At 34.6% G+C, this 16,513-nt stretch overlaps 1 protein-coding gene across 3 annotated transcripts in view; it reads right to left on the bottom strand.

The window, feature by feature from the left end:
* Positions 1-10,772: 10,772 nt before the first annotated feature.
* The window catches only part of ATG4C (autophagy related 4C cysteine peptidase), an 88,809-nt gene continuing 83,068 nt past the window's right edge, over positions 10,773-16,513 (bottom strand). The window contains exon 10 of one of the 3 annotated variants that reach the window (XM_011223011.3): positions 10,773-13,702. In XM_011223011.3, coding sequence (XP_011221313.1) covers positions 13,535-13,702 — 168 coding nt within the window. In that variant the 3' untranslated portion in view covers positions 10,773-13,534. The remainder of the gene's footprint in view (positions 13,703-16,513) is intronic. The other 2 variants (XM_011223009.3, XM_034653603.1) reach the window with 2 other exon arrangements.

Below are 16,513 nucleotides of genomic sequence, written 5' to 3'. Positions count from 1 at the left end.
GAGATTCAACCATTTTAAGTATTTATAGGATCAAATATACAAAAATAAGGGTTTCTAAGTACAGGCATGAAACTGGCCAAGTACAGTGGGTCAGTTTTAGGAACCAGTCACAAGACACACAAAAAAGACTGCCATGCAAATCAGAGGCTTCAGACAGTATACAAACCAAAATATAAAAGACTGAGTAAGTAGTGGCTCTCTCCATCAAACACAATTTAATTTTTTTTTAAGATTTATTGACTTATTTTGAGAGAGAGAGAAAGAGAACACACATGGCAGGGAGAGGCAGGGGGAGAGGGAGAAGGAGAGAGAGTCTTAAGCAGACTCCCTGCTGAGTGCAAAGTACACTGTGGGGCTCAGTCTCATGACCCTGAGATTATGACCTGAGATGAAACCAAGAGTCAGATGCTTAACCAACTGTGCCACCCAGATGCCCCCAAACACATTTAAATTTAAAAAATAAGAATCAAAATTCAACCTATTAAACATACTTAATGTAAACATGAATATGAAATAGAAGGGAATGTAGACAATTGAAAGTAATATATGTATTTTTTTAAAGATTTTATTTTTAAGTAATCTCTACACCCAGTGTGGGGCTCGAACCCACAACCCCAAGATCAAGTCACATACTCCACTGACTGAGCCAGCCAGGCACCTGAAAGTATATGTTGAGAGTACAAAAGTGTGAGGTGGATTTTTTTTGTGATATCTATTTAAAGTATTTGGGAAATAATTTAAATATATGTGTGCATCTCTCCATTAAAACCCTCTGATTATTAACTAGACTCCTGACCATAAACTCTCTTGACCTGCTCCAATATGTGATCATCCAAGTCCCAGGACTCTTATTGTTGCCTTAATCCCAGATCTAATTCCCCATCTTAGATTCATTAACTATAATTTAATACAAGTAAATTGATCACAATTGTGCTGAGTAAATAACAAGTAATATGTAAATATTAGTTACAGGGATGCCACATGGCATAACTCCAGGTAGTGCCATTCACATAACATACACCAAAGATAGTGTCCCTTGGAGTTGTGCAACATGGCAGCCCATATGCAATTCCTGGTATTAGGTCAGTATTTACTTTCTTTCAAAACTTACATCAGATTTTAAACCATTCCAGCCTACAAGCCCTTTTATTTTTTTTTTTAAGATTTTATTTACTTATTTGATGGAGACAGCCAGCGAGAGAGGGAACACAAGCAGGGGGAGTGGGAGAGGAAGAAGCAGGCTCCCAGTGGAGGAGCCTGATGTGGGGCTCGATCCCAGAGCGCTGGGATCATGCCCTGAGCCAAAGTCAGATGCTTAACGACTGCGCCACCCAGGCACCCCATACAAGCCCTTTTAATTCACTTTTTTAATTCATATTTTTTAAATCTGTGTCAGTTTACTATGGTGTATTTGCCTATGAGATTTCTTAATTTTGTTTACCTTTTGTACTTACAAAAGAACTTCTTTTTAAACCCATGAATTCCCAATTCTCATTACTTTATATAAGTATAAAATATACAAAAACATTTATAAATATTTAATTTTCAACAATTTAAATGGAAGAGAATTGTCTGTGGAATTTTATGTTTTACTCTTGAATGACAGTATCTGGACTGTTGACTTAAAATAAGGGAAGAGCTAGTAGAAAGAATAACTTAAGATGGTGGAACAGGAGAATCCTGAGCTCACTTCCTCCCACAGACACACCACGACTGCACATACATATAGAGTAACTCTCTCTGAGAATAGCCTGAAGACTGGAAGAACAGCTTTTCCACAGCTAAAGATATAAAGAACAAGACCACATCAAAGAAGGGTAGTAGGGACAGAGATGCCATCTGGTCAGGACCCACAACCCCAGTGTGGCAACGCACAAGTGGAAGGATATCACAGGTGCAGAGGTCCTCCCTGAGGAGTGAGGGGTTCAAGCTCCACATTAGGCACCACCCACCCTGAGGATCTGCACCAGAGAGACAAGCCTCCATAACACCTGGTTTTGAAAATCAGCAGGGATTAACTCCAGGAGCTTTGAAAATCTGTGGGGTTTAATTCCAGGAGAGCCAGAAAGCTATAGGAAATCAAGACTCTGTTCTTGAAGGGTCCATGCACAAACTAACCCAAGACCCAGCACAGAGGCAGCAGTTTGAAAAGTGCCTGGGCTATACATGAAGATTTATTGACTGATTTTAGGGCAAGTGCTAGAGGGGCAAGGATCTCTAGGAACTTCTCTGGGAAAAGAAATGCTGGTGGGTCCCATTTTTCTTGCCCTCCTGCTTAAGGCAACATTGGTGGGTACCAATTCTGACATTCTCCATCTATCTTGCTAGCACCACTCACCCTGCCCCAGCATTCCCCCACAGACCCACCCCACCCAATCTGCCTGCCCTGGCTGGCACCCCTCCAAAGCAGCTCCTGTCCTATAGGACAGGGATAGCTCTGCCCACCAGCAAGGCCACAAGAATAGTGGCCAGGCCTTGCAGGAAGCCACATTGGATCTAGCCCTGCCCACAAGTGCACCCATGGCAGTCTCAGCCAGCCACAAGAGAGCACATGCAGTCTACACAGGGAATAACCTCAGAGTGCCTGGTTTTGGTGACCAAGAGGGATAGTACTTCTAGGCCCCACAGAACACCCTCTATATAAGGCTACTCCCTCAAGACCAGGAAATGTTGCTGATCTACCTAATACATAGGAAGTCAGGATAAATAAACAGAGGAATATGTTCCAATAAAGAACAAGACAAAAGAACTAAAAGTGGAGAAAAGCAAACTACCTGATAAAGAGTTCTAAGTAATGGTCCTAAAGATGCTCACCAAATTTGGCAGAAGAATGGATGAACACAGTGAGAACTTCAACAGAGAAAGAAGATATATTATTTTAAAAATCAGAGCTGAAGAATACAATAACTGAAATGAGAAATACACTAGAGGGAATCAACAGCAGATTAGAAGATGCATAAGAATCACTGATCTGGAAGACAGGGTAGTGCAAATTATCCAAGCTAAAAAGCAAAAAGAATTTTAAAAAATGAGGATAGTTTAAGGGACCTCTAGAACAACACCAACCATACTAACATTCATGTTATAGGGGTCCCAGAAGAAGAATAGAGTGAAAGGGGCAGAAAACTTATTTGAAGAATTAATAGCTGAGAAGTTTCCTAACCTGGGAAAGGAAACAGACATCCAGGTCCAAGAAGTACAGAGAGCTTCAAACAGTATGAACCAAGGAGGTCCACACCAAGACACCTAAGAATTAAAATGTCAAAAATTAAAGAATCCTGGGATGCCTGGGTATCTCAGTCGGTTAAGCATCTGCCTTCAGCTCAGGTCATGATCCCAGGGTCCTGGGATCGAGTACCACATCAGGCTCTTTGCTCAGGAGGGAGCCTGCTTCTCCCTCTTCCTGCTGCTCCCCCTGCTTGTGCTCTCTCTCTCTCTGACAAATAAATAAAATCTTTTAAAAAAAATTTAAAGAATCTTAAAAGCAGCAAGAGAAAAGCAACTAGTTATGGAAGGGAATACCCATAAGACTATTGGCTGATTTTCCTTGGCTGATTTTTCAGCAGAAAATTTGCGGGCCAGAAAAAAAGTGGCATGATATAGTCAAAGTATTGAAAGAAAAAAACTTAAAACCAAGAATATTCTACCTGGCACGATTATCATTCAGAATTAACGGAGAAGTAAAGAGTTTCCCAGGCAAACAAAAGTTAAAAGAGTTCATCGCTCTAAACCAGATTTATAAGAAATGTGGAAAAGGCCATAACTAGAAGTAAGAAAAGGTATGAAAGAAGAAAATCTCACTGGTAAAAGCAAAAATATAGTAAATGCAGTGGATCAACCATTTATAAACAGTATGAAGATTAGAAAACAAGAGTAGCACCTTTCTACTTGTTAGATGGGATGCTGCCCAATTCATGGATCATAGAATAAAGCCAATTAGATCTTCAAAAAAAAAAGACAAAAGTAGTCAAATCAATTATATTTACAATAATTAGTTAAGGGATACAATAAAAAAGATATAAAATATGACATACAGAAAACGGAGAAGGGGGAGTGAAAATATAGTGGTTTTAGAATGTGTTTGACAGTATGGAGGTTACACGAATAGTTAAAAATAGAACTATCCTACAATCCAGCAATTGCACTACTAGGTATTTACTCAAAGGATAGAAAAATACTCATTCTGCCTCTCCCCCCACACATACACGCATTCTTGCTCTCTAAAATAAATAAATATATCTTTTTAAAAAATATGTACCATTGGCGCGCCTGGGTAGCTCAGTCGTTAAGTGTCTGCCTTCGGCTCAGGGCATGATCCTGGCATTCTGGGATCGAGCCCCACATCAGGATCCTCTGCTGGGAGCCTGCTTCTTCAACTCTCCCACTCCTCCTGCTTGTGTTCTCTCTCTCGCTGGCTCCCTCTCTCTGTCAAATAAATAAATTAATTAAATATGTATCATTAAAAAAATATTCAAAGGGATACATGCACCCCAATATTTATAGCGGCATTATCAACAATAGCCAAATTATAGAAAGAGCCCAAATGTCCATCAACTGATGAATGTATAAAGATGTGGTATATACATTGCATCAAAAACTGGGGATGTACTGTATGGTGACTAATGAAACAAAATAAAAATTATATTAAAAAAAGAGATGTGGTATATAGATATACAATGGAACATTACTCAGCCATAAAAAAGAATGAAATCTTATCTTTGCAATGATGTGGATGGAGCTAAAGAGTATTATGCTAAGCGAAATAAGTCAGAGAAAGACAAATACCATATGATTTCGCTCATATGTGGAATTTGAGAAACAAAACAGATGAACATGGGGGGAGAGACAGGTAAACCATAAAACAGACTCTTAACTGTGGAGAACAAACCGAGGGTTGCTGAAAGGGATTTGGACAGAGGGATGGGTTACATAGGTGATAGGTATTAAGGAGGGCACTTTTGATGAGCACTTGGTGTTGTACATAAGTGACGAATCATTAAATTCTACACCTGAAACTAATATTACACTATTTGTTAAGTAACTGGAATTTAAATAAAAATTTGGGCGGAAAAAGGAAAAAAAAACTTGTATTCTATGTTTATTCTATAATTTTTGAATTCAGTATTTACTCAATACACATTAGAAACTATTCTGAGATTTTTATATTAAAAAATAGAAGGTGTTTGAACTTATATGACCATTAACTGAAAATAGACTGTTGTATACAGTGGATATTATATATGAATCTCATGGTAACCACAAACCAAGACCTATAATAGATATACAAAAATAAAGAGAAAGGAATCCAAGCATAACACTAAAGAAAGTCATAAATTATAAGTGAAGAGATCAAGAAAATAGGAACAGAGAAGAACTACAAAAACAACCAGAAAGCAATGAATAAAATAGCAATAAGTACATACCTATTAATAATTACTTTAAATGGACAAAATGCTCTAATCAAAAGATGTAGGGTAACTAAATGGGTAAAAAAAAAAAAAACCCAAGACCTATATATATGCTACCAGAGAGTCACTTCAGACCTAAAGACACATACAGACTGAAAGTAAAATGGCAAAAGATATTCTATGCAAATGCAAATGAATAAATTTAAAAAGCTGGAGTAGCACTACTTCAGACAAAACAGACCTTAAAACAAAGACTGTAACAAGAGACAAAGGTATTACATAATGATAAAGGGATCAATCTAACAAGAGGATATAACAATTGTAAATACCTATGCACCCAACTTAGGAGCACATAAATATATAAAGCAAATATCAATAAGCAAAAAAGGAGAAACTGAGAGTAATACAGTAAGTAGATGACTTTAAGACCCCATTTGCATCACTGATACTGCAGAAAATCTATAAGGAAACAATGACTCTGACACATAGACAAGATGGACTTCCCAGATAAATACAGAACATTCCATCCAAAAACAGCAGATTGCACATTCTTTTCAAGTGCCTATGGAACATGCTCCAGGATAGATCATGTTGGGCCACAAAACAAGTCTCAATAAATTTAAGATTGAAATCATATCAAGCATCTTTTCCAACCACAATGGTATTAAACTAGAAATCAATTACAAGGAAGAAAACTGGAAAAAATACAAACACGTGGAGGCTAAACAACATGCTATGAAACAACCAGTAAGTCAATGAAGAAAGCTAACAGGAAATCAAAAATATCTGTAGACAAATGAACATGGAAACACAATGTTCCAAAATCTATGGGTCACAGCAAAAGCAGTTCTAAAATTGAAGTTTATAGTGATACAGGCCCACCGCAGGAAACAAGAAAAATCTGAAATAGACAATCTAACCTTACAACTAAAGGAACAAGAAAAGAAGAAAAAATAAAGCCCAAAGTTAGCAGAGGGAAGGAAATAATAAAGATTAGAGTGGAAATAAATAGAGATGGTAAAAGGAAGGAAGGAGAGAGGGAGAGAGGAAAGGAGAAAAGGAAAAGAAAAAGAAAATCAACTAAACTAGTTGATTTTGAAGAGCTAGTTTGAAGAAGATAAATAATATTGATAAACCTTAGGCAGATTTATCAAGAGAAAAAAAGGGAGAGGGCTTAAAATCAGAAATGAAAGAGAAGTTACAAATGACACCACAGAAATACAAAGGATTATAAGGAACTATTACAAACAACTATATGGCAATAAACTGGACAACCTACAAGAAATGGATAAATTCCTAGGAACATACAATCTTCCAACATTAAATTAGGAAGAAATAGAAAATCTGAACAGACAAATTACTGGTAATGAAATTGAATTAGTAATCAGCAAACTCCCAGCAAACTAAAGTCCAGGACCAGATGGCTTCACAGGTGAATTCTATCAAATTTTTTTTTTAAGATTTTATTTATTTATTTATTTTAGAGAGACTGGGGGAGGAGGGGCAGAGGGAAAAGAAGAGAATCTCATGTATACTCCACACTGAGTGTGGAGCCTGACGCAGGGCTTGATCCCATAACCCCAAGATCATGAACTGAGCTGAAATCAAGTCAAATGCTTAACTGACTGAGCCACCCAGGTGCCCCTCTACCAAACATTTAAAGAAGAGTTAATACCTATCCTTCTCAAACTATTAAAAAAAAATTGAAGAGCAAGGAACACTTACAAATTCACTCTACAAGACCAGCATTACCCTGATATTAAAGCCAAAGACACACACACTACAGGCCAACATCCCTCATGAATATAGATGCAAAAATCCTCAAAAAATATTAGCAAACCAAAATCGACAATAGTTTTTTAAAGATGTTTATTTATTTTTCAGAGAGAGAGAAATAGGGGGAGGGAGAGAGAGAGAGAGAGCACAAGCAGGGGGAGTGGCAGGCAGAGGGAGAAGCAGGCTCCCCACTGAGCAAGGAGCCAGATGTAGGACTTGATCCCAGGACCCTGGGATCATGACCTGAACCAAAGGCAGATGCTTAACTGACTGACCCACCCAGGTGTCCCTTGACAATACTTTAAAAGGATCATATACCATGATTAAGTGAGATTATTCCAGGAATGCAAGGATGGTTTAATATCTGCAAATCAATCAGTGTGATGCACCACATTAGCAAAATGAAGGCTTAAAATCATATGATCATCTCAATAGATGAAGAAAAAGTATCTGACAAAATCCAACATCTATTTATGATAAAAACTCTCAATAAAGTGGGTACAGAGGGAACATACTTCAACATAAATAAAGGCTATATGTGACAAATCCATAGCTAACATTATACTCAGTGGTGAAAAGCTGAAAGCTTTTCCTCTAAGATCAGGAACTAGACAACACTGCCCACTTTTGCCACTTTCATTCAACATAGTACTGGGAGTTTCAGACACAGCAGTCAAACAGGAGAAAGAAATAAAAGGCATCCAAGAGGTAAGGAAAGAGTAAAACTGTCACTATTTACAAATGACATGATACTGTATATAGAAAACCCTAAAGACTTCACCAAAAATACTACTGGAACTAATAAATGAATTCAACAAAGTTGCATGATACAAAACTAATATGCAGAAATTTGTTGTGTTTCTATATGCTAACAGCAAATTATCATAAAGAGAAATTAAGGAAACAATCCTATTTACAATTGCATCAAAAAGAATAAAATACCTAGGATTAAATCTAACCACAGAGGTGAAAGACCTGTACTCTGAGATCTATAAGACGTTGATGAAAGAAACAGAAGATCACATAAATAAATGGAAGTACATACCATACTCATGGACTGGGAGAATTAACATTGTCCATACTACCCAAAGCAATCTACAGATTCAGTGCAACCCCTATCAGTAGCATTTTTCACAGAACTAGAACAAATAATCCTAAAATCTGTATGGAACCACAGAATACCCCCAGTAGCCAAAGCAATTGAGAAAAAACAAAGCAGGATGTATCACACTCTCAGAATTCAAACTACACTACAAACCTATAGTAATCAAAATTGTATGGTAGTGGAACAAAACCAGACACATAGAACAATGGAACAGAATAGAGAGCCCAGAAATAAACCCACACTTTTATGGTCAATTAATCTATGATAAAGGAGGCAAGTATATACAATGGGGAAAAGACAATCTCTTCAATAAATGGTGCTGGGAAAACTGAACAGCTACATGCAAAAGAATGAAACTGGACCAGTTTCTTATACCACACACAAAAATAAACTCAAATGGATTAAAGACCTAAATGTAAGAACTGAAGTCATAAAACTCCTAAAAGAAAACATAGGAAGTAAACTCTTGAACATTGGTCCTAGAAATATTTATTTTGGCTCTGTCTCCTCAGGCAACGAGAACAAATGCAAAATTAAATAATAGGGACTACATCGAATTAAAAAGCTTTTGCATAGTGAAGGAAACTATCAACAAAATAAATAGGGAACTTACTGAATAGAAGAAAATATTTGCAAATAATATATCTGACAAGGGGTTAATATCCAAAATATTATATAAAGAATTCATATAACTCAACACCAAAAATACAAACAATCCAATTAAAAATGGGGAAAGGACCTGAATATTTTCCCAAGACATACAGGTGGCCAACAGGCATATGAAAAGGTGCCCAACATCACTAATCATCAGGGCAATGCAAATAAAAGACACAATGAGATTATTACCTCACACCTGCCAGAATGGCTAGTATCAGAAAGACAAGAAGGAACAAGTGTTGGAGAAGACATGGAAAAAAGGGAACCATCTCCTACACTGTAAATTGGTGTGCCCACTATGAAAATTGCTCAAAAAATTAAAAATAGAAATACCATACCACTTAGCAATTCCACTTCTGGGTATTTATCCAAAGGAAAAAAAAAAACACTAATCCAAAAAGATATATGCACCCCTATGTTCATTGCAGCATTATTTACAATAGCAAAATATGGAGGTGTCCATCAAAAGATGAATGGATAAAGATGTGATATGTATATATGTGTGTATATATAACACAGAAGACAAATAACATGTAATTTCACTTACATGTGGAATCTAAAAAACAAAATTAATGAACAAAACAGAAACATTCATAAATACAGAGAATAAATAGGTGGTTGCTGGAGCAAAGGGGGGATGGGGCAAGTGGCAAAATAGGTGAAGAGCATTAAGAGGTACAAACTTCCAGTTATAAAACAAGTCATGGAATGTTAAGTACAACATAGGGCATGGAGTCAGCAATATTGTAATAACTCTGATGACAGATGGTAACTACACTTTTATCATGGTGATTATTTCATAATGTATATAAATGTTGAATCACTATGTTTTGTACCTGAAACTAATATAATATTGTATGTCCACTATACTTTAATATATAAATAAATAAGGGAAGATTGAGTTTCTAAATTTCTGAAGGAATTGATTAGAGTACCACAGTAATTTTCCTACCTAATAACATACATGTATTCTTCACTTCTAATATATTTTTCTTATTGTGAGAGAATAAGTGAAATTTTATAACTCTAGCTGTGAATGTTTTGGGCCATTGCTTGCCACCAATAATGTTGAGGAGGACTATAAAAAAGAAAGAGAAGAAAATGCTAATTCAAAAATGTGTCTGTAATACTGACTCTAAATAAAATATTTTTCAAAGTTTATGGGCAAGGAGAAAGTCTTTATATAACCATGAAAACCACACAAAAATAAGATTTCTAAACTGAGTTGAGATTCAAACTATAAAATGATACAAAATTTATACTTTGGAATAGGATGAAATGTTTCCAATTTTTTCTGGTCTGATGTTTCACCTTTTCAATTCGGTATCTCAAAATAGCCTAAATGCTCAACTGAATATAGAACTACTAAATTGTGGTGATTGGCAGTATTGAGGCTATAATAAATAATACACAGTATTTATTCTCCTAAAATTTTTTGGAACTTACTCTTTTTATAGAAAATAGTAATCCCTTAATCCTTTCCAAGAAATTGCCTCTATCAATATATTCTGGATATCTTGCTTCCACCTCACTAAAAATTCGAGTTTCCTCCTCATCTTATGTCTATTTCAGTGGAAATTCCTATAGTTATTTAATATTTTCAAAGTGTTTTCGCATTATCTGTTCTTTCTCTTATTTCCTTTTTCTGGAAAATTCTTAGACTGTGCTTTTTTTTTTGGTTATATATGAATATATAGTTAAAAAGACTTAGGTATACAATGCAGGCTATTGAAGGTGATCTGTGATAAAGCATGAAAACAAAACTTTCCTAATTCCAAAATAATTAGCAGAGAAAAGGGTGGGGGGAGGGAGGGAAAGCTAGGTTAATATGATTTGACCAGAAATATGGTGCTTTCCAGCATGCAATGATAGAAAGAAATTAGAGATCTCTAAAAAATTAAGATTTCTGACCTAATACTGGATATATTATATAGATAAGTCATTTTTGCTGTTTTATTTCTTTAATTCTTCTAAAAAGAAGATGGAATTAATATACATATTTTTAGATATGCTTGCCCTTGGACAATGCTAAGGTTAACAGAACACAAAAGTGACCTAAATTTTTAATCCTATAAAGTTGTCTTCTCAATAATTGAGATTTAATGGGGTTAGTTTAATATAAAAACAGAAAAATGGATACCTGGGGGAAATCCTTTTGTTTATACTTGTACTGTAAAGGATCTTTTCATTCACTCATTCAGCAAATGACTCTCAACACTGCCTGCTGGTGGTTAATATATTGACAAAAGGGGATTCAAAGTGTCAAAGAAGAGAGAAAAGAAACCTTCACCATCAAAAAGTCACATTAAGAATTTTAAAAATTCATTTCTGAAATGTTAATGGTAAAACTAGTATCTTAATATTGATGTCCAAATGCAAGATCCTCCTATAATAATTCTAAGAGAACACCCATCTTAGTATCTTGGTTTTTTTTTTTTTTTCTCTTTACTTTCCTTTATTCCACGCTGAAAGAGATCATCCATAAGCTTTATTGACCGAGTTTACTGGCTGTCAGAACTTGAAATGAAATCTGTGTTCAAAACAAAGTCTGAAACCAGAATATACAGTACCTCTATTCTAAATCTAATGATGTAGTTTTGTTGCTGCCTGTCCAATAAAAGATTAGCACAACTTTTGGCTGGTCCTCAGCTGAAGTTGAATTAACAGGCAAGATAAATCAATCAGCCTACCTCGATTTTCATGAATGCATTCATTCATACACATTACTGAATACTTTTTATGTGCATATTATGCTGATCATTTCTGATTCTACACATTTATTCTCAGTCACGGGGATGACTGTATTGCAAGATTGGTTTGTTTTGTCTGTACAGTATTCTGGGTATTTTCAATATAATTCAATGTAAAGGAAGTTTCTGCCTCCTCTCACCTCAACTTTGGCCAGGTCTGATTTTAACCTAGTTAACATGATCCCCGAAGACGGTGAAAAAATAACAGAATGCAAAAGTATAAGTCTAAACTTTTATATAGTTCTTGTAAGAGAATACTTAAAATCAGTTCTGATTCATTTGAAGGTATGGGTACTCTCATTTGATGTGTTTGCTGTAAAATCCTGTGAATACTGCAGGTGTATATAAAGAACAAACCGCAATAATTTAGACGAGACAACTGCAGTGCATAAAATCGGGCATACTACTGGCTTCTTATTCCAGTACTGCTTTGACATTCTAGGAAAATTAGTACTGGACTTAATTTGTCCAGATTTTATCTGGAGTAAAGGAAAATTTTAGATTTCAGCCCATTTATATCAATTCAATAAACTGTCCTCACAGGGAAATGCCAAACCTGATTTCTCTCATCAGGCATACTAAAGCAATCTGCCCCCTCTGTTTCAGTTTTGCATGCAACTCTAAGCCTAACAAATAGGCTTTCTGATGGAAGAGATCAATGACTTTAAATGATACACAATTTTATGTCTTTATAGTCATCTTTCCACATTGAAACATGAAAGCTCCATAAGTTAATATTTTTCTTTCAGAGAAACAATATTCCTTGCCTTCATTATAAATAAATAGACTTCATGTGAGACAATGATTTTTTCAAATTAAAGAACGAAAATAATCCTATTAAAACCAAACAAAGGTACGTTACATTCTCACATCTTTATTAAAGTACATAATCCTGGCTGAATAATAACTCACAAATTTGCCTTTCAGTAACACATAATACACTTAAGGCAGATTTACCTTATAGATAGCCTCACCTTCTAAACACCACTACACTGATTTATACAAATAGCAAAAATCATGTAGAGGAGCATCTACTGATATTTTTCTTAGTACTTATCTTTAGATTTAAAAACTCCATAGTAAGCAGAATTCCCATAAAATTCTATTTTTGAGACAGGAGACAAACACTACTACTATCTTAAAATTGCCTTTATCTGATCTGATTGGATGAAGTTATTATTAATAACATAACCTTTAAATTTCTGGGGAAAGCCAATACTTTCTATTCACTCCTCAAAGAAGGCTTGATAGCAAGCAAAATGAGGAGCCATTATAAAATCATATTGCTAAGTATTCCATTAACTCACAATTCTACTTATATAATTGTATGCATATCACAGCTAACAATTGCTATGTAATATATCCAGATACATCCGTAAGTATCCTTTGGTTGCATTAATATCAGGAGGCTATGCAGCACTGAAGATTCATTCTCTGGTCTTCTGGTTGTTAGTATAAATGGAAGCTTTTGAACCTATTTGGTGATCCCAATTTTGGGGCCTATATTACAAAACCTTCAGGAGACTAGTGGCCTCAGGTGGAAGAATTTGAAGACTGGAAGGCTTACAGATAAGTTAGAGTTATTGTTAGCAGATCTTAGGGAAATAGGAATGCAGCCAGAATCACTTGATATTTATTAGAAATAAAGATTCATTAAATCATTTCTCTTTCAGAAAAATATCTTTAAAACGTGTATATTTCCAAATGTTCTTGCTTTTTTTAAAGAACATATAAAATTAAGATATTTGTGAAAATAAGCCAATTTCAGGTAAACTTGTTTCTCTTCATTGTTCCCCCTGCAGAGGAGTTCTTCTCAACAAGCACAAATGCATTAATCTTTAGAGCAAGACAAATTCTTCTGTGCTAAATCTTTTTAATCTTTTCTTTTCATCCTCTGAGAAAAAGTCTTCTTCATTGGTTGTAGTAGATGTAAAATCATAGTCTCTGGAATGACCATTTACAAAAGTAAATAAGGGATATTTCTCCTTAGAAGAAATTTTCAGCATCTGTAACAAAGTACAGAAAAATCTCTTATTGGATACAAGAGTGCACAATGGGACCACATGACAAAATCTAATGTTTTAGCCTTTAATATCTCTTGTTAGTTTCTCTCATTTACATTTATCCAGTACCACTGTTTCACTGTTCTGGTTAAAAGACAAAAGTTCATTAGCATTGTAGAGTTTACTTATAGCTAAATACTTGCTTCTCCATTAAGAGTAGACCATCAAAACTTAAGTACATTATCATTCCCATCCTACCCCCCCACCAAAGTAAGTCTTCTAGTCACCTTCTGATTTAAAGGTTTACTAAAGAATCAAGATTTATCTTCTTTTGGTAGTAACAGACAATAAAACAAACTCTAGTAAAATATTATGAAAGACTAGTACCATTACACAGAAGAAAAACCATTAAACTGAGTCAGAAGGTCCATTCTAATCTCAATTCTACAACTTACCTTGAGACCTTGGACAAAATTACGTGACTATCATCTACAAAATGTGGCAAAAGATATCCAATCTCTTTACCTCAGCAATTGTTAAATTGACTGAAAGCAATAATAGTTATTTTTAAAAATTTAGTCTTTCCAGAGTCACATATTTGAAAGAATATTTCTGTAATAATTTGGTAAACATGAAAAATAGTGTTCTTATACATAGTAATAATCCATACCTTACACATTACCTTTTAAAGCTACATAATTCAGAAGCAAAAAAGGAGTATACCTGGAATTTTATGGGGAGACCAACAACTTTTATAACCTCTGTCAATTTGGGATTTGTTAACAATCCAACAACCCATTCTAAACCACTTTAAATCTTTTTGTTAAATAAATTCTATTAAAAAATTAAAAATTTTTCATTAAAAATCAATAAAATTTTTGAAAGACATTTTGATAGAAACAAACTTTTCTATAGATAACCCGGACCTATAAGGATTCTGAAAAGTTTATGTGAATTACAGAGAATGCTGAAAAAATATCAACAGTATTTACACATCATAATCATGATCGATTAATTATAATTTGTTTCTAAAGGATAATTTCAGGGGTAAAAACTAAATTCTCCCAAATGTCAATATTCAACTGAAGAATCATAAAGTTCTTATATATTGTACTTATAGATTCTCTTGAAGTGTGGCTAAAATAAATATGTAGCCCTACCATACAGATACAATGTTAAAATACCTCAATGAGACAATTAATATGAAATACATTTTTTAAATTGAATGGGAATGAACCATTTAAAAACAATCAAGTACTTAGAAAAATTAGATGTAATGAATATCGTAACCCATAATTCATATTGCTCTCCTAAAGTACACATTGCTCAAATTCATTTCATTTACACTCTATAAAAAAATGCGGGGGGGGCGCCTGGGTGGCACAGCGGTTGGGCGTCTGCCTTCGGCTCAGAGCGTGATCCCGGCGTTATGGGATCGAGCCCCACATCAGGCTCCTCTGCTGTGAGCCTGCTTCTTCCTCTCCCACTCCCCCTGCTTGTGTTCCCTCTCTCGCTGGCTGTCTCTATCTCTGTCAAATAAATAAATAAAATCTTAAAAAAAAAAAATGCGGGGAAGAGAGAAGGAAAAGTTCAGAAAATAAAAATAATGTGAGCAAGCTTCTTTCACCTCCAGCCAATGGCTGGAATAGAGTAAAAAACTGTTGTCATTTTATTTTCATTTAATGTCACTTGTAAAAGTCCAGTATCTAATGGGCATTGTATCATTTTCAAATCAGCACAAAAGCTAATATTATCATCTCTTCATCCTTTCTTTCAAGATCAATGAAGAAGTCATTTAGGTTTATTAGTGGCTCATCAACTATGATTCAAATCTATGACCCAGGGCAAAATGTCAGAAAGGGGCCCTCTGTCCTTTAATTACAAAATGTACCTGCTTTTTGCAAACTCACTTGTAGTGTAAGGCTCCCTTATGCATATATATTGATTTAGGCTCTGAGAATTAGTTTTTCTAACTTTTCTTGATTTATTTAAAATATGTTAAAGATTATCAAATGAAAAATATATTAAAGGTTTACTCAAATGAACTGAAACTTATGTCCACACAAAAACTTGTTTTATTCAAGATTGCCAAAACTTGGAAGCAACAAAGATGTCCTTCAGTAGGTAAACGGATAAATAAATTGGTACATCCAGACAATGGAATATTACTCAGCACTAAAAAGAAATGAGCTGTCAAGCCATAAAAAACATGGAAGAACCTTAAGTGCGTATCACTAAGTGAAAGAAGACAATCTGAAAAGGTTACAAACTAAGCTTAAAGTCCCTGCATGATGGATAATAAAATCTACATGAAAAAAAAATTTAAACTAGGTTATCTATATGAGATGGGGTATTATCAATTGAGATACTATACAAAATAAAAGATAACAAAAGTTATTTAATAACTTGGAAAAATTATTATATAATGTTAAAAGAAAAAACAGGATATAAAGCTATTATAAAATTTAATCTCAATTATATTAAAATCATTTTAAATATGTATTTTCAAAAGACCAGGATATAAAACAAAATATTAAGTTATCTATGAGGAAAGACGTAGTGGTGATTTTTTTGTTATAATTCTAATTTCCAAACTTTCTAACATGTATATCTTAGATAATTAGGAGAAAAACATTTTTCAAAAAATTTAAGATAACTGAATTTACTATTTCATAGTCGATTTTCAAAAGGTAATTCAGTGGTTTGCTCAACAATAATTTTAGCATAGGCAAGTCCTCTGTTGTATTTTATTAACACAGTCAAAGATACACTAAAGAGGCTTTATTATCTAAAAGGCAAATCGTTTTTCAGGAG

The sequence above is a fragment of the Ailuropoda melanoleuca genome, chromosome 2 (genome assembly GCF_002007445.2).
Source record: "Ailuropoda melanoleuca isolate Jingjing chromosome 2, ASM200744v2, whole genome shotgun sequence".
Classification (NCBI taxonomy): Eukaryota; Metazoa; Chordata; class Mammalia; order Carnivora; family Ursidae; genus Ailuropoda; species Ailuropoda melanoleuca.
This window is presented reverse-complemented; position numbering and strand designations above follow the sequence as displayed.